The 23573-nt window shown below is 42.2% G+C and overlaps 1 protein-coding gene across 1 annotated transcript in view; it reads right to left on the bottom strand.

The window, feature by feature from the left end:
• The window catches only part of LOC142741263 (glutathione S-transferase Mu 4-like), a 105463-nt gene that overhangs the window by 11654 nt on the left and 70236 nt on the right, over positions 1 to 23573 (bottom strand). The window contains exon 6 of the mRNA XM_075850656.1: positions 10290 to 10390. Coding sequence (XP_075706771.1) covers positions 10290 to 10390 — 101 coding nt within the window. The remainder of the gene's footprint in view (positions 1 to 10289; positions 10391 to 23573) is intronic.

Below are 23573 nucleotides of genomic sequence, written 5' to 3'. Positions count from 1 at the left end.
TTGATAAATTGACCAGACCTGACACTCACCAATCCTTCTGGCTATTGTTCTAACCACCAGATATACAGTTAATAAAAGTAGCCCAATTCATAGACGCCTCCTGTTTGGATTCAAACGAACTTCGGGTTAAACCAGTTAGTACAATATTCAAATATGGATAGAACTAGGTTTCTAACTGTAGGTCTATCTGCCGCCTTTTAAAAGTGGTCACCAAGAGACAATCTGCCAGTTTATCAAATTTCAAGCAGAGAGCTGCTATTTGTACTCTAAGCATACTAGGACGCTGCTTGAATGAATAGAGTTTTGGACTGAACAACCTTTATTCGTGATTTCTTACTTTATACACGAGGAACAGAATTTGTTCCAGATTTTAGAATAGTTTCTAAAAATCACCACATTCCTACTGGACTGTATTGTCTCTCATGTTTCGCTAAGTGTAGCCATTGCACCGAAGGATAAGTATCTGGGCCATGCGTCGCTAGGTTTGGAACACAAAGTAATGGCCAGAGGATTCTCTCTGAGGTTTAAAGGAGAATAAATTTGTCACTTTTGCATTGTTTCGGGCAGCAAAGAGATCTACTTGAGGGACTCCTCATCCTATCAGCTGGTTTAAAATTTCTGGATGCAGGGACCATTCTCCAACTTAGGAAATTTGCAAAGGGTTCTGTATTTGCAGTTCACCTGAAAGGAAAGTAAAAATCCCATGCTTTTCTGTGTTACCACAATATTGTGATTTGCCCAAAGTTTCCTCACTCTAGATTGTGGCTGGTCTTCCAATCTAGGAAAGAATGGAGGACTTTACTATTGAAGGAATTAAAATTTTGTTTTCTAAGAAAGACATTTTTTTGTTCCATTGTCTCAATAGAACTCCTGAAGGGGTCAGGAGTGAAATTGAACTTCACTGCTGGGATGCACAAGAGCATAACTCCTAGGAGAGTTATACCCAAGACAGACTGAGTACTTATTCAGTCCTTGGAACATGCGAACCTGCTCCTGGATATATCAAGTTTTTTTTTTTTCTCTAAAAGAGAAATTTAAGAAGACGTTTAAGTCATTTAATAGGAATATATTTTTAGGAAAACGACTGCCTAAGATAGACTTAGAGAATAGTTACCAATTCAGTAACCATCCAAGGATTTTTAACAGGTCGCAGATAAGGCCTAGTTGATTTTTTTTTAACTAGAATTGGCAGTAGGGGGATCTCCCATATACTGAATAATGAGAAGTCCTATTTGTCTGAGATATTCTATTATGTACCAAGAGTCTGGATTATGGTGAAAGTAATTCAATACTTTAAAATCAGAAGATTATTATTAAAGCGATTTTAGATTTATTAGGAGGTGAAATTTCCAGTTTGGTTTGGCAAATAAGATGGTGGAATAAAAACCCTTTCTACCATTCTTCTATAGAAACACCATTTTAGAAGATCCAAAACCAGTATCTGTAACTCTGACTGTAGTTCTAAATGGGGACAGCAGGAAGCACCTAGATGAATTCCCTTCTAAATTTAGGTTTTTGCAGTTAGTAGAGTCTTTAGTAGGTGTTTTGCTCTCACCCTTGGGTTGTTTCTCACCTTTCAGGATTACCCGTTGTGCTCTTGGAGTGTTCTAACAGGACGCCTCTCCTAGGGAGAGCAGCAAAAGTCCTGAATTTTCTCCATTTGTGGACAACTTGTCTAACCATAATGTAATGTACACTCAGATCATTAGCAATGCTTTTGTAGCAGTTTCCAGCTTCATGCAGTCAGTTCTGAGAACTCAGGACAGGGGTGGATTTAACTCCTTAAGCGACAGCCAACATTCAGTTACGTCAGAGGTGTGAAACTAACATGGCACTGGCTCAGAAGTTGAGCCCGCGCCATACACAGCAGATGACAGCGGTTTCAAACAGTTGACACCCACCTGCAATGGCTGGGATCAGAAAGTAGGAATTAGGCCTACCGGTAATTGTATTTCCAGGAGTCCATCATGACAGCACCACAGGAGGAGGTTGCCCTCTTGACCTCTATAAGGACAGGAAGACAGGGGTTTGATGGACTCCTGGAAATACAATTACAGGTAGGTGTAATTCCTACTTACCAGTATGTCCTTCATGAGGAGCAGTACCAAATTATTAATGCTCAGGGAGGAACTACAGATTGAGGACTTTGCGTCCAAAACTTAGATCCGTATTAAACAGAATATCTAGCCTATAATGTCTGCAAAAAGTATGGTAGTTAGACCAAGTGGCAGCTCTGCATATCTGGTCCATAGAGGCTTCTCTTCTTTTTTCAAAAGATTAAGAAACTGCTCTTGTTGAGTGAGTTTTTATGCCTGGGGGCGCACAGAGACCTTGGGAGCTGTAGGCTTCCTGAATGGTAATTTTTACCCATCTTGCTAGAGCTTTTTGAAGCTTTCCTTTCCTTTATGCTTTCCCCCATATAAGACTAATAGGTTTTTATCCCATCTCCAAGGGGATGTTATTTAAAGGTAATGAAGCGCCGTACACCTAACATCCAAGGAATGGTATCTTTGTTCTTGCTGATCTTTTGGATCTGGAGAGAAGAAAGGCAGAATTATTTCATGGTCTCTATGAAAGGCAGGAATAAAAGAGGGGCAGCACGGTGGTTCAGTGGTTAGCACTGTTACCTTGTAGCGCTGGGTTCCTGGATTCAAATCCAACCAAAGACTACATCTGCATGGAGTTTGTTTGTTCTCCCCGTGTTTGCATGTGTTTCCTCCAGTTTCCTCCCACACCCCAAAAACATACACAAATAGGGAATTTAGATTGTGAGCCCCCAATGGGCAAAGTAAGTTAGGACATCTGTACAGCGCTGTGGAATATGTTGGCGCTATAGAAGTAACAAATTAATAATAAATAAGGGTCTAGCTTTAGGATGTTTTTAGCTGAGTTTTTAGGTAAGGTTCTATGATTGAAAGAGATTGGAACTCTCCAATCCTTCTTGCTGATGTGATAGGGACTATATTTTTAGGGTTAAAGATCTTATATTAATAGAGTTGATGGGATCAAAGTGAGGGTCACAAAGAGCTGTCAAAACTACATTCTAGTCCCAGGAAGACCCAGATTTCTTTAGGGATAGTTTTAATTTAGAAATTGCATGCGTAAATCTCTTGATCCACCCATGTTCAGCTAGGGAAGTGTTGAAGAAATTACTTAGTGCCAAAGTGTTCTTTGTGCCTTTTAAATGGACTGCTGATACAGACAGAACATTTTCTTCTGCCCAATAGAAAAGATTTAAAGAGGAGTATGGTCTTGTTCCCTCTTGATTGTGAAGAAAGGACACTGCTGTGGTTTTGTAAGATACGATTCTTAAATGCATCCCTTTTATGAGAGGAGGAGGAGAATTAAAAATAGTTTTTCCCTTGGTAAGTAGGAATGAGTCTATTAGTACTCCTAGGAAGATTTTCTGATTTTGGAGAGGAAGATTTGATTTTTCAAAGTTTATTATCCAACTAAAATCCTATAACCGGGCAAGGACCTGTGTTTGATGGTTCTTTAACATGGACAGGGTCTCCGCCACCAGAAGAAAGTAGTCTAGGTATTGGAATAATAACCATGTCAGGACTTCTTAGAAATGGCATTATGTCTGCCATAATTTTTGTAACTATCCTGGGGGCAGGAGAAATGCCGAAGGCGAGACAAACAAATTGTTAGTGAAGGATGGAGGGACTGTCCTGAAATTGCGAATCTGAGGTATCTCTGATATGCTGGGTGGACAAGGACGTGATAGTAAGCATCTTTTAAATCGATCGTACACATTAATGCACCTTGATTTATCAGCGGAGTAGTCGATCGGATAGTCGCCATCTTGAACCTGCAACATTTCACCCATTTGCTTAATATCTTCATGTTAATGATTGTCCTGTAAAAACCGTTCAGCTTTTAGACCAAAAATATTTTTGAATAGAGACCCTTGAACGTTTTTTTGGTGGGGCACCAAAAGATATCGCCTATAGTTTGAGAAGTTTTTGAACATCCAGGATGAGAAAGTGTTTGGGATACCTTGATTGGTACAAGGTTACCTGAAAATTCTCTGTAGGTAGAGAGGAAAACTCTGTTTTGTACTCTCTGATCATTTATAAAACCCAAGGGTTCTTGGTTATATTGGTCTACTTGGTATAAAAGTGCAGGAGTGACACACACACACACACACACACACACACACACTTCTGGCATCTTTATTTAGTGGGCTGGAATGAATTGTTGGGGTTGAGTAGGAATTCATGACCTCTTCCACTTTTGGGGTAACTCCTAGACCCAACTTCTTTTTACCTTTGCAGCTTGGCGGTTATCGAAATCTACAAAACTGAGGAGTCTTCTTGCTTCTTTCTTCTGGAAACACTTTTTTCTTATCTGCTGCATTCTCCAACATATTATCCAGGAGAGGCCCAAACATCAAGGATCCTGAGAAGGGAATAGAACAAAGCTTGTTTTTTGATTTTGTGTCCCCCTGACCACATTTGAAGCCACAACACTCTTCTAGCAGCGTTAGAAAGGACCCCACTCCTGGCAGCAAATCTGACTGATTCAGCTAAGGAGTTTACACAAAATGCCGACTGGATTTTTGACAAAGTAAGAGATTCTAATATATCTTCTCTGGAAGTTATCATTAAGTGGTTCTCAAATTGATTCAACCAGATAAACATCGATCTTGCGACTGACGTAGCAGAGATGTTAGTAGACATTAAGGCGGATGACGATTCACAGGTTATTTTTAGCAGTCCGTCTGCTTTTAACTGAGAGGAATCTTCGAAGGGGATTGCTGTTGTATTCTTAGCAACTCTTGCCACCAAGACGTCTAATTTTGGGACTTCATCCCAGGGTTTTGTCTCTTCTGAATCGAAAAGAAGTCCGTTATTTAATTCTCTGGAAATGAAAATCCTCTTTTCTGAATCCTCGCATTCCGCCATAATCATTTTCATGAGATTTTCATTCACTGGGAAAACTTTTGTTATTCTCTCCTTAAAGCCCCCAAACAATTCATCCTGGATGGTACAGGGTTGGTCTTTTTCTGGAACAGTCAACGTTTCCGTAATAGCTTGAATTAAGATATCAGACAAGTGAAAATAAAAATAAAACTTATTTTCCTGTGTGAATGAGGTTGTTCTCCTACAGATAAACGATAACATTCTTGTTCCAAGTCGGAATCCTGAGAAAGGGGGCACCACTTTTGCTCTACTCCCATCCGGGGTTTCTTTGCCCCGGGAGACAGACGAGGGAGGTTAAAGACAGATTCACTTCTTCACGAATAATAGTCCTCAGCTTGGACACGAACGTAGGCCGTTCTTCTTTCAATAGTTTTGTGATGCAATCTTGACAATAGTTTATGCGAATCCTACAATTATTGCACACATGTTACAAATTGTGTAACTTTTTTTTTTTCTTTTTTTCAGGTCTGTTTGTCTCTGGGAAGTTTCTTGATCCTAGAGAGAAAAGGTAGATAAAAATAGAATTCGATTTACCGGTAATTCGGTTTCTAAGAAACCCTCCATGACAGCACCACAGGAGGATAGAGCTCCGCATCTAAATTGTGACATGAAACACCACAGAGGTTAAATAGCACCTCCCAGCCTCCCTCCTCAGTGAATTTCAAATTACCATATGGCATAGTGATTCAACATATTTATTCCTTCATAATCATATGGATCACTATATATAATATAAAAAATAATACAGTGGGTGGGGAAATCAGACTGCTGTCATGGAGATTTTCTTAGAAACCGAATTAACAGTAAGTCTAATTCCATTTTCTCACTTACCCTCCACGACAACACCACAGGAGAGTTCACAAGAATCTGTCAATCCTGAATATTTTAGTACGGTTTTATGTACATCCAGTGACTGGAACGCTTAAATTTTTAAGGTTTTGACAGAAAGATGGGAGTGCAATGTCTTGGGACAAGTGGAATTCTGATTTCCTACCAAAAGTTGTGTCTGGACGAAAAACTAACGAGATTACGCTGTGCTCTAATGTAACTACCATAGACACATTAACGAAGTGCAGGGATTGTGAATAGAGATCCCATGGAATGTCTATTCACTGTCTAAACACTTCAGTATTGTTAATATGTTAGTATAAGACAGCACATAGCGATCTAAAGGATCCCTATGCGCTGCCTAAATGAATGGAGAGGAGTTCATGACGCCGATTGGTCAGCGTCATACACTCCTCTGTACAACGCCCACTTGGTCTAAAGTAAAAACACACCCACTTGGGCATTAAGACACTCATTAGCATAAATCTAAAATCGCTAAAAAAGTGGTGAAAATAGATTGTTTTCTTAAATAAAAAGCACTGCTGTCACCTCCTTATGTAGGAGACAGGGCACTTATAATGTGGTGACAGAGACTCTTTAACACGTACTCCCCTTGGAAGGGGATAGCACATAGTTTGGTTTTTGACAGGGGTTCATATAGCCACATCTTTAGCAAGATGCCCTTCTAATTGTATTAGAAAGCACCCCTGCTCTTGAACTAATCTTGATGGATTAAGCGGAGGCATCAGCTAGGAACCCTGTTTCCTTGGCTAGTAAGGGAATGGAAGAGGCCCTGAATCCACTTCTACCACAAATTTCCTTTTATTAGTGTGAGAGGGTGCTTAGAGGGAAAATATGCGAAAGAGAAAGAAGCCAAAGAAGATTGACTCTCCTGCTTGACCATACCCTTAATCTCCTCCATAACTGATGGTTGTTCATCCCTGATGATATTCTCTGTGCAGGAATGGCATTGGGGCTTTTTGTGAACAGACAATAGCTTTTTGTGACATATAGCACATTTATGAGATGGGGGTTCCCTCTTAGGCTTCCCAGATGTCTCACACTGAAACAATAAGGAGGGGAACAGTTAAGTAACTAATCCCCATACAAACATTCTCATAACCAGAATACTTACTGGGTTGGGAAATACGCTAGGCTCTACCACACAGGGTTTGGAAGCAGATTTCTCAGACATCGTACAAGCAAGATAGGAGTGATACAGTACTTCCTGAGGGAATGAGGCCTCACGTCCAGGTCAACTTTAAACTGGACCACCGGGACTAGCGTGACAATGTATACCAATCGGTAGCGCGCTTCTCCTCTTATTGCTCTGGGAAGCTCTTCAATTGCAGCCCATTCATTGCGTCCGAAACCAGACGTACGTCACTCGTCCATACCGGAAGTACGCGTGCATTCCTACTGTGGAACCCACACTATGAGCAGCAGAAGGATTTCTGTTCACAGGGGGAGTGCACGGCTGGGGAGCTCAGGGAGAACCGGAGCCGGCACATTTTTTTCACCTCAGCTTTACCTGAAGGTGCAGGAGAGGTGAAGGGGGTTCAAAATTCGTGGAAGATGGGAGAAGTGATTAAAGAGGTGGTGAGGCACAACCACTCACTGAACCAACTGAAACAAGCCCAGCCGGCAGCACCTCTTGATGCCCAATAGGGGAAGGAAAAACCACTGAGGGGGGAGGGGCTATTTAACCTCTTGTGTGGTTTCCTGTCCCTATTACTTATATACACGAGTCATACTTTTAATCGCCAAGGGAGAGACTCACATGACCCTGGGACATATTTGGAATTCCATCAGGACTAGGTAGTTCCATCACCGCACCAAGGATATAATCCAACAGACCGATGGATATCCACAACCACATTAGATATGATACTAGCCGTATATAATCACCATCAAAGCTTATAAGCCAATTCGCATACCTGTGTGGGTCCCTTATATGGGGCTTTTTGAATTTTCCCGCCTTCCAAGATGGCCACAGACTGGAAGTAGCCGGACGTCACTTCCGGTGACACGGTCTAATATTCCCTGGGATGTGGCAGCTTTAGAGGGCTCTTCTGGTGTGACGCAGCCATTTCAGGAGGTCACTTCTGACGCTTCCAAACATATGGCACTCTTTCGCCCGGTCTCCTGCATGGGTCCCCGCGGCCTCTAGCCTTACTGCTGTTTGGAAGCCCCAGACCCCCGCGCTACATAATCCAAAAAGGTTAGGGCTTGGGTTCAGGGAGCTAAGGGACCTCTCACATAAGGAGGTGTTAGCCTAGCCATATAGAAGGAGAGGAAGGAGACGTTTTTTTTTTTTAGACTCCCCGATCTCGCCCTATGCCTGTATTTGTTCCAGTAGCGGAATCCTCTCTGCACCAGACCCTGTAGGGACAGGAAGAACACTGCCAAGTGGGTGGTGGGAAGGGCCCTTTAACCTGTCTTCCTGTCCCTATAGAGGTCAAGAGGGCAACCTCCTCCTATGGTGCGGTCATGAAGGACCTACTGGAAATATGCTTTTAGTTGTTTAACCACTCAGATGGCGCAGTCAAAAGCAACAGTGGCATCTGAGCAGTTAGCCCCCTAGCTCTATCTGCCTCAATGCCCCGATCACCATCCCTGCTACAAAATCACAGGGTGCCAATTGGTTGCCATGGCAGCCGGAATGATATTGAAGGTCTCCAGGTCTGCCATCAGTGCCCTAATAAAAGGCAATACACGGAAAACTAAACCCAAAGAAAAATGGAGGAATTTATGTTTTTTCCCCATTCCACCTCACAAAAGAATAGTTTTCAGTTTCCCAGTGTATTATATAGTACATTAAATGGTATAATTAAAAACTTCAACTCTGCCCGCAAAAAATAAGTTATGGCTCTCTGAACGCAATGATGGAAAAATAAAAATGAAACAATTGGCTGTGTCTCCACATGTTAAATTTGGTGGAACGGCCTTTAAAAGAAAAATTAAAAAAAATTCTCGATATGGTTTTTTAACAAAATGGGTTTTGAGGAAACTGACTGCCACTCCTTTAAATAGAGTGAAAGTCTTTCTTCTACACATCGTTTTGTGTCATTGTTTATTGGTAGAAGTGTTAACAAAAAATACCTTACCTTTCCCAACTTTTTGGGTATTCCAACTACCTGATTTACCCTTGGCGTCCCAAAATAAAGAATTACGGGATTTTTAATTAAATCCAAAATAGTTTGGAAAACATTTTTCATAATTAGAGGTCTTCTCTAAAATCTCTTCCATATCTGGCCCAAACAAGTATTCACCATGAAAAGGGATTCCACACAACTTAACCTGATTAAGACTTAAGTCACAACGCAATTCTAGCAAGAGCTGTAGATATGAGAAATTCTGATCCAGCTGAAGCATCAGAGATAGAGTCTGCAGCTTTCAACAATAATATTAAGAACGAGCTTATTATGTTGCCATCTGCCAAGCTTTCTTGGAGGTAGAATTCTTCTGAACCTTGCGACTAAGGTACTGTAGGCTTGGTTTAACCAAAAAAACAGCAATTCTGATGTTTTTCATTTTTTACGGCGTTTACCGTGCGGACTAAATAATGATATATTGTAATAGTTCAGACTTTTACGGACGCGTCGATACCAGTTATGTTAACTTTTTATTTTTTTTACATTGTGCTTGAGGGAAAATGGGAAAAGGTTTTTTTGTTTTACTGTTTTTTACTCTTTTTTTTTTTTACTTGTCCCCCTAGGGTACTTTAACCAGCGATCGTTCGATACTATTGTATTGCAGTATATCGCGATTCTGACAGTCCCCAATGAAGCCCTGCCGGAGGCAGGGCTTCATAGGAGTACAAAGATGGCTCCCCCTCGCCACGTGGTGACCGTTGTGACAATACAGGGGGTCGCCCCCCCTGTTTTTAGTCATTTAAATGCTGCGATCGCTATTGAACGCTGTATTTAACTGATTAAACAAGCGCGATCGAGCTCGAACGGGATCCCGCTCGTTACCCGGAAGTGTCGGCTGTAACACACTGCTGACACACTCGCTCTATGGAGCGGTCTCAGCCCGTGAGCCCGCTCCATATTCCCCCAGCCGGTGTGTGCCTTATATATACACACACACTGCGGATGTCGGGAAGGGGTTAATAAAGAAGGAAGAGGATTCTTCCTTTAACACTTTAGCAGTACATTTGTTAGTACATTTGATAAATTATTGAATCTGGTGCGAAAAAAAGGGATTCTGACCCCGAGCCAATGCAGAGATGCTTGCCCAAACACCTCCAATTACCACCATTGCCTGTCTACGGTTTAGTGGGCCAAAGCAAAAGAAGCCACCGCTTCCGGGGCAAATCTGCTCCTGTCTAGAGGGACTTGCTGGGTGTCTAGACACCGCAACCTTCCCAGGGGCATTGAGATAGTGCACCTGCTGTACGTGCGGGAGGCACCAGGTCTCAGCTTCTCCCCTGCGAGAGGATAGCTCTGGCTAGCGGAGCTCACTTGCAAAAAGGTAAGCCCAGCATAGCAATGATGGAAAACAGTGCTTTCCAAAGTACGTTTTACTTACAAATTGAGGGTTATATGAAAGATCAGCAATTTGCATCCGGAAATCCATAGCTTCATTTTCAAACAGTGATACAAGGTTCTTTTCATTTTCGGTATTACCACCTGTAAAAAAAGGCAATAACAGAGTAAGCACAAATAATTCCAATTTTGCTCAACAGACCATATACCCATTCTGCCTTCAAGTGATGCTTCAGGTTGTTGCGGTTGCAGTGGGCTAGAAGAGTATTTTCATTTTATATTAGCCTTCTAAAAAGCTATGTTTACAATGCCCTCCCTCAGGCCCAAAACTGCTGACTGTTTCACTTTAACCCCTTCACGACCAATGACGAAAATGAACGTCATGGTTGGCTGCTAGTTCCCGCACCATGACGTTCAGACAATCCGGCCGGTCCTCCGAGGCACCCAGTCAGTGTGACTGTCACGTCACAATGACAGTTAGAGTACATTACACTACGTGTGTAGTGTAATGTACTCTAGCAGCGATCAAAGCTGCAAGTCTCAATGTCCCCTAGTGGGACAAGTAAAAATAGTAAAAATAAGTAATAAAGGTTTTAAAAAAAAAAAAAAAAAAAAGTGTCAAAATGAGTTTATAAGTTATATAAACAAAAAATGCTTTTTTTTCCCTATAAGACTTATTATAGAAAAAAAATGAACACGTTAAAGTACACATATTTGGCATCACTGCGTTCGTAACGACCCCAACTATAAAACTGTAATGTTATTTTCCCCGCACGATGAACACCCCCAAAAAAAAAAAATACTACGACAGAATCTTTTTTTTGGGGTCACCACCGCTCCCTAAATAAAGAATAAAAAGTGATCAAAAAGTCGCATGTATCCAAAAATAGTACCAATAAAAACTTCAATCCGTCCCGCAAAAAACAAGCCCTTACACAGCTTTTTTGACTAAAAAATAAAAAAATTATGGCTCTCAGAATATGGTGACACAGAAAATTATTATTTTTATAAATAAGTGATTTTATTGTGCAAATGCTAAAAAAAAAAAAAAAAAAAAAAGGGACCAATTCTATATACATATGGTATCGCCGTAATCGTACCAACCCGCAGAATAAAGTAAAAATTTAATTTATAGCGTACGGTGAACGCCGCAAAAAGAAAACCTAAAAAAAACTGTCAGAATTCCTGGTTTTTGGTCAGGATTGCAAAAAAATTTAATAAAAAGTAATAAAAAAAAAATAAAAAATCGCATGTACCCCAAAATGGTACCAATGAAAACTACAGATTGTCCCGCAAGAAATAAGCCCTCACACAGCTCCGGTGCTGAAAAAATAAAAAAAAGTCCTGGCTCTCAGAATATGGCGATGCAAAATGTGCAGAGTGTCCAAAAGCGGATAAGATCGGGCGACATTTATCAGTGCGACACCGGCCACACATCTGTGAATTATTATTTATTTACCGCATTATTATACCCTCTTATTATGCCCTGATGTTCTCCACACAGATTACATATACCCTGATGTTCTCCGCAGATTACATATGCCCCCACATTATAAACTGAAATATCAGCGAAACCCCAAACAAAACTACTACCAAGCAAAATCTGCGCTCCAAAAGCAAAATGGCGTCCCTCCCTTCTGAGCCCTGCAGAATGCCCAAGCAGCAGTTTGCGCCAACATATATGGCATCGCCATACCCGAGAGAACCCGCTTAACGTTTTATGAGGTATTTGTCTTCTGTGGCACAAACTGGGCGCAACATATTATGCGCTAAAATGGCATATCGGTGGAAAATTGCAATTTTCACTTTGAACCATCCACTGTGCATTAACCCCTTTGCGAATTATGACTTAATTGCCCGTCATGGTGCGGGGGTTGATGTATGGAGCCGTCTCACGTGCGGAGGCCGCTCCATATGCTACGGGTGTCGGCTGTGTATTACAGCTGACACCCGGGACTAACGGACCGGAACAGCGATCTCTCTGTTACAAAAGCCTGTAAGAACAACAACATACTGCAATACATTAGTATTGCAGTGTATTGTACCAGTGATCCAATGATCGCTGGATCAAGTCCCCTAAGGGGATTAATAAAATGTGTAGAAGAATTATAGTTATAAGTAGTGAGAATTTTATTTATTTTTAAAGTTAAAAAAAAAAAAAAAAAAACACAGTTTCCCATTTTTCTTCTAAAGTAATGTAAAAAAAAATGAACAAAATTGGTATCGCTAAGTCCGTAAAAGTCTGACCTATTACAATATACCATTATTTAATTTGCACAGTGAACACCTTAAAAAAATAATAATTGAAACCGCCAAAATGGCTGTTTTTTTTTTCTTTGTCACCTTAGCTCTAAAAAAAAAAAATGTAATACAACTTTTTAATCACTTTTACTCCCGCAAGAAATAAGCCCTCACACCGCTCTATTGATGGAAAAATAAAAAAGTTATGGCTCTTGGAAAGCGGGGAGTGAAAATCGAAAATACGAAAGCAAAAAATGGATCAGTCCTGAAAGGGTTAATTAATTTCTAATGAAAATACGTATGACCCCATGTGGGGTATTTCCGTACTTGGGAGAAATTGCTTTATAAAAAAATGGTTGTTTTTTTCCGCCTTTATCCCTTGTGAAAATGAGAAAATGCAACATTTTAGTGGGAAAAAATTGTGATATTCATTTTCGCGCCCGAATTCTAATAAACTCTACAAAAGACCGGTGGGGTCTAAATGCTCACTATACCCCTAGAAAAATTCCTTGAAGGTTTTTCCAAAATGGGGTCACTTTTAAGGGGTTTCCACTGTTTTGGTCGTTCCAGTGCATTGCAAATACGACATGGCACCGAAAACTATTCCAGCAAAATCAGAAATCCAAATAGCGCTTCTTCCCTTCTGAGCCCTGCTGTTGGTCCAAACAGCAGTTTATTACCACATATGGGGTATTGTCGTAATCGGGAGACATTGCTTTACAAATGTTGGGGTGCATTTTCTTCGTTATTCCTTGTAAATATTAAAAATTTCTATGTTTCAGAAAAAAAGCGCATTTTAATTTTTACAGACTAATTCCAATATATTTAGCGAAAACCCTGTGTGGTCAAAATGCTAACTATACCCCTAGATAAATACCTTAAGGGGTGTAGTTTTCAAAATGGGGTCGTTTATGGTGAGTTTCTATCGTTCTGGCAGCTCAAAGCCTCTCCAAATGTAAAGTGGGGCCTAAAACATTTTCAAGCAAAATATGAGTCCTGAAAGCCTCCGGGTGCTCCCTTCCTTTGGGGCCCTGCCGTGTGTCCAAACAACGCATTAGGGCCACAATGGGGATATTTTTGAAAACAGGAGAAACAGGGTGATAGATTTTGTGGTGTGTTTCTTCATTCTCATGTTCGCTTTACAAAGAAATCTGTCTTCAAACTGACACTTATGAAAAAAAGTGAAATTATTATTTTTTTTTTCACCTGCTATGTATTAAATTTAGCAAAAAAACTGTGGGGTCAAAATGCTTACTATACCCCTAGATAAATACCTTAAGGGTCTAGTTTTCTAAATGGGGTCATTTGTGGGGGTTTCCATCACTCAGACCTATGAGCCTCTGAAAACCTGGCTTGGTGCAGGAAAACAAAATGTACTTCAAAATGTATAAAATTATTATTCAATTTGTAAGTCCTCTAAATTGCTGAAAATTTATTTTATTTTTTCAAAAGTGCTGCCAAAATAGAGTCAAGAGATGGAAATATATATTTAATTAAAAAAATTGTACAGTATGCGTGTACATATGTGACATATTGCAGTTAAAAAATAGGGAAAAATTTAAATTTTTACAAAATTTCTTCCATTTTTCTATTAATTTCCGCAAATTGTATCAGTCTACTTTTACCACTAAAATAAAGTACAACATGTGACGAAAAAACAATGTCAGAATTACTTGGATATTCATAACTTTCACAGAGTTATTCTCTGATAAAGTCAGACATACCAGATTTGACAAATCTGGCTTGGTCATTAAGGTACAAACAGGCCCGGTCATTAAGGGGTTAAGTAATTTGTTAAGGCTATATTCACACAACAGTGAAAAAAAATATTGCATTAAGAACTGATCAATTGTCAGTTTTTCATGGCCATTTTGCATTAGTGTGTCTCCAAATTTTTAGATCATGTGCATATGATAAGAAAATATATGACACAAAAGTGATAGTCCATTTGAAGATGCGGTTAGGTTTCTTTACCAGGTTATTGTTTATGTGGACTGGCAGCAGAGACTACACGTGGAGGGTGGGTTGGCGTCTTCCTATACCTGGTACACACACTTTTCTATAAATTAAAATATAATTTTGCAAAATGAGTAAGTTTCAAATCTTGATTCATGCTTTTCTCTATACATACATACATACACACTACGTGAATCGGAGACCTAGAAGGTATCTCTTATTGCACAAAATACCCATATACTAGTTTAAATAAAAGGTCTTCAACCCATTCAGGTCTCCTCCTGCAAATTTGTAACCATTTCAAGTCCGTCTGACCGTTTTTAATGGGCGTTTGTTATCAGTTTTTGATGGCCATTAAAAAAAATGAGGATGCAGTAGTCAGGGTTTTTTTTTTTGTCCCAACCCCCTCAAAAAACACCAGAGTCCCAATGTAGATAGTGCCACATCGCCCGCATAGATAGCGCCGCATACACCCCTGCCCGCATAGATCGCGCCATTGGAGCTCCCTCTGGCTAGCGATTCCGGCCCTAGATCTCTGCCGACACTGGTCAGGCATTCCTCTCCAGGAGCCCCTGACATCACTATCCATATATGAACAGTGATGTTAGGGGCTTAGAGATGCCGGAATGTCTCAAGGCTCCTAACATTACTGTCCATATATGAACAGGGACATCAATGTCTTTTCCCGGGCTCCTCGCTCAAAGTAGCACTGTGCCCAGGAAGTGCAGAAACTGTTTTTAAAAGCAGTCACAAGGATCGTTTCCTGAAAAACGGGGGCTGTAAAAAATAGGATGTCCTGTTTTTTGACGGGCAGTATTCACAAGCCGTTAAAAAAAACAAAAAACGGCTGTGTGGATAAAGACATAGAACTACACTGTTCTGAAAACGTTTCTCAGGGCCGCCACATGGCGATTTTCCCTGTTTTACAAATGTAGCCTAACCAAAGCCTTGCATCTTATGCCATCTTCTCCTGTCCATAGATGCATAGTCAATGCAGGAGATTATAGCATAGCAACCAATGCATAGTTTATCCAGGGGCTCATAGTAAACACTTTTTTTTATTCATTGTTTTGTGCCCTACGATCACCCGCTGGTGGGTGACTAACAGCCGTCACCCACAGGCAAATGCCACGATTGGAGAAAACACTAATCCTATTCTACCCTGGTCCCTGACACAACTATGGTCTAGTGGCCCCTCATAAAAGGGTACTGTAAAGGATCTGCCAGACACAGCTTCTGTGTCGACGCCCGTGGTTAGTCAGGGACAAGTAGGCAGGGACTGAGTGGCGGGTAGATTAGGGCTCACCTGTCTGTCTCACTACCCCGTCTTTACATAATCACAGGCCCATATACCTTTTCTACCCTGGTCCCTGACAACTATGGAACCCCTTGAGACCCTGGCTCAGCAAATGCAGGGCCTCTGCCTACAGGTCCAAGCCCTGGCTCAGAGGGGCAACCAGCATGATGTTACCCTGATAGTGCCCCCCACCTCACCTCTTGAACCCCACCTCAAGTTGCCTGACCGGTTCTCAGGGAACCGGAAGACTTTTCTCCTTTCGGGAGAGTTGTAGGCTCTATTTCCGTCTAAAGCCCCACTCCTCAGGTTCTGAGAACCAGCGAGTGAGTATAATTATGTCCCGGCTCCAGGACGGGCCCCAAGAATGGGCCTTCTCCTTGGCTCCCGACGCCCCTGAACTTTCCTCTGTTGACTTTTTTTCTGCTCTCGGGCTCATAAATGACGAGACTGACAAGACTGCCTTTGCCGAGAGTCAGCTGGTGACCTTACGTCAGGGTAAGAGACCCGTTGAGGAGTACGGTTCTGACTTTAGGAAGTGGTGCGTAGCTTCTCGGTGGAATGACCCTGCCTTGAGGTGCCAGCTTAGATTGGGTCTGTCGAATGCCCTGAAGGACCGGTTAGTTAGCTATCCCTCTTCAGACTCTCTAGATCAGGTTATGGCTTTAGCGGTACGTCTTGACCGACGTCTCAGGGAACGATGACTTGAAAGTTTTTGTGCCTTCTCCTCTGGCTCCCCCATGATGGCTCCCGAGGTGCCGTTGCTTCGTTCTTCCACGGAAAACTCGGATGAACCTATGCAACTCGGGGCCTCCGTGTCTCCCCAACAACATAGAGAGTTCCGCCTGTCCCAGGCGTAAGAATAAGCAGCCGGAAAACTTCCGCACCTAGGTGACCATCGGGGAGGTCGCTTGGGCGCACAGGTATTTCCTGTTAATATGAAACCTAATAAGATCTTGCTTCCCTTTCAGGTCTCTTTTGGTGGTAGATCTGCTACCGGCAGTGCCTTCGTGGATTCAGGGTCTTCTGCTAATATTATGTCTGTGGAATTTGCTATGTCTCTAGCTATGCCATTGATTGAATTGCCTAAACCTGTCCCGGTAATGGGTATCGACTCCTCTCCTCTTGCTAATGGTTATTTTACACAGCATACCCGTTTTTGAACTCCTTGTTGGCTCCATGCATTTGGAGCAGTGCTCTGTACTGGTGATGCCGGGATTATCGTCCGATTTGGTTTTAGGCCTACCCTGGTTGCAGAGGCATAATCCCACGTTTAACTGGAATACTGGGGATCTTACCAAATGGGGTAATGAATGCATGACGTCATGTTTTTCTGTTAATTTTATTTCTCTCCCTGAGTAGGTGAACACTCTACCTGAGTTTATTCAGGACTTCGCTGATGTTTTTTACAAAAAGGCCTCCGAAGTGTTACCTCCTCATAGAGAGTATGATTGCGCAATCGATTTGGTACCATGAGCTAAGCTCCCTAAGCGTAGGATATTTAATCTCTCTTGTCCCGAACGTGAAGCCATGAGAGGGTATATCCAGGAATGCCTGGCCAAGGGTTACATTCGCCCCTCTACTTCTCCGGTAGGTGCTGGCTTCTTCTTCGTAGGGAAGAAGCATGGTGGTCTTAGGCCGTGCATCGATTACCGAAACTTGAATAAGGTCACTGTAAGGAACCAGTATCCCCTTTGATTCCTGATCTCTTCAATCAGGTTCAGGGGGCCCAATGGTTCTCTAAGTTTGATTAACGGGGGGCTTATAACCTTATCCGCATCAAAGAGGGGGATGAGTGGAAGACTGCGTTTAACAAGCCCGAAGGTCATTTCGAATACTTCGTCATGCCCTTTGGGTTGTGCCGATTCAGCCTAACCAAATGGAGCCATTCATCGTGGGAGGTTGACGCCTCCGAGGTGGGAGTGGGTGCTGTCTTGTCCCAGGGTACCAGGTCCCTCACTTATCTCCATCCCTGTGCCTACTTCTCCAGGAAGTTCTCACCCACTGAGAGTAACTATGACATTGGCAACCGTGAACTCTTAGCCATTAAATGGGCATTTGAAGAGTGGCGCCACTTCCTGGAGGGGGCTAGGCACCAGGTAACGGTCCTTACCGACCACAAGAATCTGGTTTTCCTAGAATCTGCCCGGAGGCTAAACCCGAGACAAGCTCGACGGGCGTTATTTTTTACTGGATTCAACTTTTTGGTCACCTATAGGGCTGGGTCTAAAAATATTAAAGCTGATGCACTGTCGCGTAGCTTCATGGCCAGCCCTCCTTCGGAGGAAGATCCTGCTTGTGTTTTGCCCCCAGGTATAATCATTTCCTCTGTTGATTCTGACTTAGTCACCGAAATTGCGGCTGATCAAGGTTCAGCTCCCGGGAACCTTCCTGAGAACAAGCTGTTTGTTCCCCTGCAATTCCGGCTAAGGGTACTCAGGGAAAATCATAACTCTGCACTATCTGGCCATCCAGGCATCCTCGGTACCAAGCACATCATTGCCAGAAACTATTGGTGGCCTGGGTTGCTTAAAGACATTAACCCCTTAAGGACGCAGCCTAGTTTTGGCCTTAAGGCTCAGAGCCCATTTTTCAAATCTGACATATTTCACTTTATGTGGTAATAACGTCGGAATGCTTAAACCTACCCAAGCGATTCTGAGATTGTTTTCTCGTGACACCTTGGGCTTCATGTTCGTGTTAAAATGTGGTCGATATATTCAGTGTTTATTGGTGAAAAATTGTAAAATTTAGAGAAAATTTTGAAAAAATTGCATTTTTCAGAATTTAAATGCATCTGCTTGTAAAACAGACAGTTATACCACCCAAAATAGTTACTAGTTCACATTTCCCATATGTCTACTTTAGATTGGCATCGTTTTTTGAACATTATTTTATTTTTCTTGGACGTTACAAGGCTTAAAACATAAACAGCATTTTTTCATATTTTTAAGAAAATTTCAAAAGCCTTTGTTTTAAGGTGCCTCTTGAGTTCTGAAGTGGCTTTGTGGGGCCTATGTATTAGAAACCCTGATAAAACACCCCATTTTAAAAACTAGACCCCTCAAAGTATTCAAAACAGCAGTTATAAAGTTTTTTAACCCTTCAGGCATTTCACAGGAATTAAAGCAAAATGGAGGTGAAATTTGCAAATTTCATTTTTCTTGCTGAATTTCAATTTTATTCATTTTTTTTTTCTGTAACACAGAAGGTTTTACCAGAGAAACACTACTAAATATGTATTGTCCAGATTCTGCAGTTTTTAGAAATGTCCCACATGTGGCCCTACTGCGCTCGTGGACTAAAACACAAGCCCTAGAAGCAAAGAAGCACCTAGTGCATTTTGAGTCCTCTTTTTTATTAGAATATATTTTAGGCAGCATGCCAGGTTTGAAGAGGTGTTGAGGTGTCAAAACAGTAGGATTCCTCCAATAGTGACCCCATTTTGGAAACTACACCCCTCAAGGAATTCATTTAGGGTTGTTGTTACCATTTTGACCGCACAGTTTTTTCACAGCACGTATTTGAATTGGGCTCTGAAATGAAAAAAATGTCATTTTTTCCAATAAAATGTCATTTGTGATCAAAATTTCTTATTTTCACAGGGAACAAAAATACCCCATTTTGTTGCCCAATTTGTCCTTAGTGTGGCAATACCCCATTTGTGGTGATAAACTGCCGTTTGGGCCCATGGGAGGGCTCAGAAGGAAAGGAGCGCTATATGTTTGTTGGAGTCCAGATTTTGTTGGATTGGTTTTCGGGTGCCATGTCGCATTTGCAGAGCCTCAGAGGTATCAAAGCAATGGAAACCCACCAAAAGTGACCCCATTTTGGAAACTACACCCCTCAAGGAATTCATTTATGGGTAATGTGACCATTTTGACCCCATAGTTTTTTCACAGAACTTATTTGAATTGGGCTGGGAATGAAAACAAAATTTTTTTTGTCAAATAATATGTAGTTTTGGCTGAAAATGTCTTATTTTCACAAGAAACAAAATACCCCATTCTGTTGCGCAATTTGTTCTGAGTGCCGCAATACCCCATTTGTTGTGATAAACTGCCGTTTGGGCCCATGGGAGGGCTCAGAAGGAAAGGACCACCATTTGGCCTACTCGGGATTTTCTAGTGCGAAGTCATGTATGCAGAAGCCTCTGAGGTACCAGTACAGTTGAAACCCGCAAGAAGTGACCCCATTTTAAAAACTACACCCTTAAGGCATTCATCTAGAGGTGTAGTGAGCATTTTGACCGGAGACCTACACCCCATAAACTGTAATGTGGGTTCTCCCGGGTATGGCAATACCCTACATGTGGCTGTTATCAGCTGCCTGGACACACAGCAGGGCCCAGAGGGGAAAGACGAGGGGGGATAAGCTGTGCGGAGTGAATCAGGGTAAGTAAAATTGGGGTAAATTATAAACCAAGGGATGTATGATAAATTTTAAAACACTTTCATACAGAGCTCTGGTTATTCGGGACACGTGTCACATTGATATATTGTGTCCTCCCTTATCCCCCTCTTATAGCAGACTTTGCACCTCTTTTGACTTTTTCCCTTCTTGCCAGTTTGGGGAACTTCTCCTGGAAAGTGTTGCCCTGGTACGATGCGTGTGGGCTCGCTTCCATAAGTACTGGGTGCCCCCCCTTCTTGGTCCCTAAAGATTAGGTTCTTGATAATCACCTCTTGAAATTCCAGGAAAGTTCCCGTCTGGCCTGCACATCGACGTAGCATGTACGCATTGTACAATGCCATCTGTATGATGTGCCCGGCCAGCTACTTATACCACACCACATGGCGCTGTAGGGCTTCAGGGCTTGATCTTACAAGTCCACCCCTCCCATGTACCTATTGTAGTCCAGGATGCAGTCTGGTTTGGGGGTGGCCTTTCCTTCATATATCCTAAACCTGTAGGTATACCCTGATGCACTCTCACAGCTTATACATCTTCACGCCATACCTTGCCCTCTTACCCGGCAGGTACTCGCGGAATTGAACCCTCCCTTTAAAATGTACCAAGGACTCATCAATAGAAATACACTTCTCGGGGGTGTATGCTTGGGAAAACCGGGCACTGGAACGGTCTAATAGGGGTCTCCGTTTATACAAACGGTCAAAACTGGGGTCATCTCGGGGTGGGCACGGCTCATTATCAGTAAGAAGCGAAGTATTGCCTCATTTATTTATTTTTTTAGGTTCCAGTTCAGTTCTGAAGTTGCTTTGAGGGGCCCATATATTAGAAACCCCTATCAAATACCTCATTTTAGAAACTAGACCCCTCAAAGCATTCACAACAACATTTAGAAAGTTTATGAACCCTTTAGGTGTTTCACAAAAATTTAGAGCAAAGTAGAGGTGAAATTTACATTTTTTTTTTGTCAGAAAATCCTCTTTATACCATTTTTTTTATAACACAAAAGGATTTATCAGAGAAATGCAACTTAATACGTATTGCCCAGATTCTGCACTTTAGAGAAATATCCCACATGTGGCCCTAGTGCGGTAATGGACTGAAGCACCGGCCTCCGAAGCAAAGGAGCACCTAGTGGATTTTGAGGCCTCTTTTTTATTAGGCACCATGTCCAGTTTGAAGAGGTCTTGTGGTGCCAAAACATTGGGAACCCCCCAAAAGTGACCCCAATTTGGAAACGAGACCCCTTGAGGAATCCACTGTAGTTTTCTTGGGGTGCATGTGACTTTTTGATCAGTTTTGATTCTATTTTTAAGTGGCGCGGTGACTAAAAAACAGCAATTGTACTATTGTTTTTTTTTTCTTTTTTTTTTACAGCGTTCACCGCGCGCTATAAATGACATATTCACTTTATTCTGCGGGGCGATACGATTACGGCGATACCAGATGTTTATAGTTTTTTTTTATGTCTTATGGCGTTTGCACAATAAAATACGTTTTGTAAACAATCATTCACTTTTTGTGTTACCTTATTCTAAGAGCCATAACGTTTTTATTTTTCAATCAATAAAGCCGTGCGAGGACTTATTTTTTGCGTAACGAACTGTAGTTTCGATCAGTACCATTTTTAGGTACATGCGACTTTTTGATCTCTTTTTGATCTCTTTTTATTCCATTTTTTGGGAGGTGAAGTGACCAAAGAATTGTGATTGTGGTTCGGTTTATTATTATTTTATTTTACGGCGTTCACCGTGCGGGATAAATAATGAAATAATTTTGTAGTTCAGGCCGTTACGGACGCGGCGATACCAATTATGTATAGTTTATTTGTTTGTTTATATATTTTTATTAATAATAAAAGGACTGATAAGGGAAAAGGGGGGATTTTTACTTTTAAATCTTTTATTTTCTTATTTTTACACATCTTTTTTTAACTTTTTTTTTACTTTATTACATGAGGGCAGGAGGCCCTGATCGCTATTCTAATACACTGCACTACATGCGTAGTGCAGTGTATTAGAACTGTCAGCTACTCACTGACCCACTAGGCTTCAGTCTATGGCATAGCCGGACGCCATTATTTGGTGTCCGGTTGCCATAGTCACCATCGCCGGCCGCTATCGTGTAGCAGGCCGGCGATGGCAGCTTAAACCCTAAAAAGCCGCGATCTCTATGGAACGCGGCTTTTAAGGGGTTAATCAGCGGGGACACAGCGATCGGTCCCCGCTGTAGGAGCTGTGACAGCTGCTGAACAAGACAGCAGCGTCACAGCTCCTGTATGTGTCAGGAGGACGGCCGAAACGGCCGTTATTCCCGAGACGTACTATTACGGCATGGAGCGCGAACGATACAGCTGCCATGACGTAATAGTACGTCAAGGAGCGGGAAGGGGTTAAGGCCTACGTCGCCGCTTGTGAAATTTGTGCTAGGTCCAAGACTCCCAGGTCCCGACCAGCGGGCTTACTATGTTCTTTGCCCATTCCCCAGAGACCTTGGACCCATATCTCCATGGATTTTATCACCGATCTGCCTCCATCTCAAGGCAAGTCGGTGGTGTGGGTTGTAGTAGACCACTTCAGTAAGATGTGCCACTTTGTGCCCCTCAAGAAACTACCCAATGCTAAGACGTTAGCTACCTTGTTTGTCAAACACATCCTGCGTCTCCATGGGGTTCCTGTCAATATTGTTTCTGACAGAGGGGTACAATTTGTTTCATTGTTTTGGAGAGCCTTCTGTAAGAAGTTGGAGATTGATCTGTCCTTCTCCTCGGCCTTCCATTCTGAAACTAATGGCCAAACTGAGAGGACTAATCAGTCTCTAGAACAATATTTAAGGTGTTTCATCTCAGACTGTCGATATGATTGGGTCTCCTTCATTTCCCTCGCTGAATTTTCCCTTAATAACCGGGTCAGTAACTAGTCAGGGGTCTCCCCCTTTTTCTGTAATTTTGGGTTTAATCCACGGTTCTCCTCCATTTCACCTGGTGGTTCCAACAATCCCGAGGTAGATGTCGTTCATCGGGAACTGTGCACAGTCTGGGCCCAGGTTCAGAAGGACCTAGAGGCGTCCCAGAGCATACAAAAGACTCAGGCAGATAGAAGACGTTCTGCTAACCCCTTGTTTGTGGTCGGGGATCTGGTGTGGCCGTCTCCAAAAAATTTGCTCCCCGGTATATAGGGCCGTACAAGGTCATTGAAGTCCTTAACCCTTCCGACTGGAGTTACCCCCGTCTTTTCGAATACACGACGTGTTTCATGCCTCCCTCCTGAAACGCTGCTCCCCGTCCTTGGCTCCCTCGAGGAAACCTCCGGTCCCTGTTCTCACCCCTGAAGGGGTAGAATTCGAGGTGGCCAAGATTGTGGACAGCAGAATGGTCCAAGGCTCCCTCCAGTACCTGGTCCATTGGAGAGGATACAGGCCTGAGGA

This window comes from Rhinoderma darwinii, chromosome 2, assembly GCF_050947455.1.
Source record: "Rhinoderma darwinii isolate aRhiDar2 chromosome 2, aRhiDar2.hap1, whole genome shotgun sequence".
NCBI classification, from domain to species: domain Eukaryota; kingdom Metazoa; phylum Chordata; class Amphibia; order Anura; family Rhinodermatidae; genus Rhinoderma; species Rhinoderma darwinii.
The sequence above is the reverse complement of the archived record's forward strand: the minus strand, read 5'-3'. Positions and strand labels throughout refer to the sequence as shown.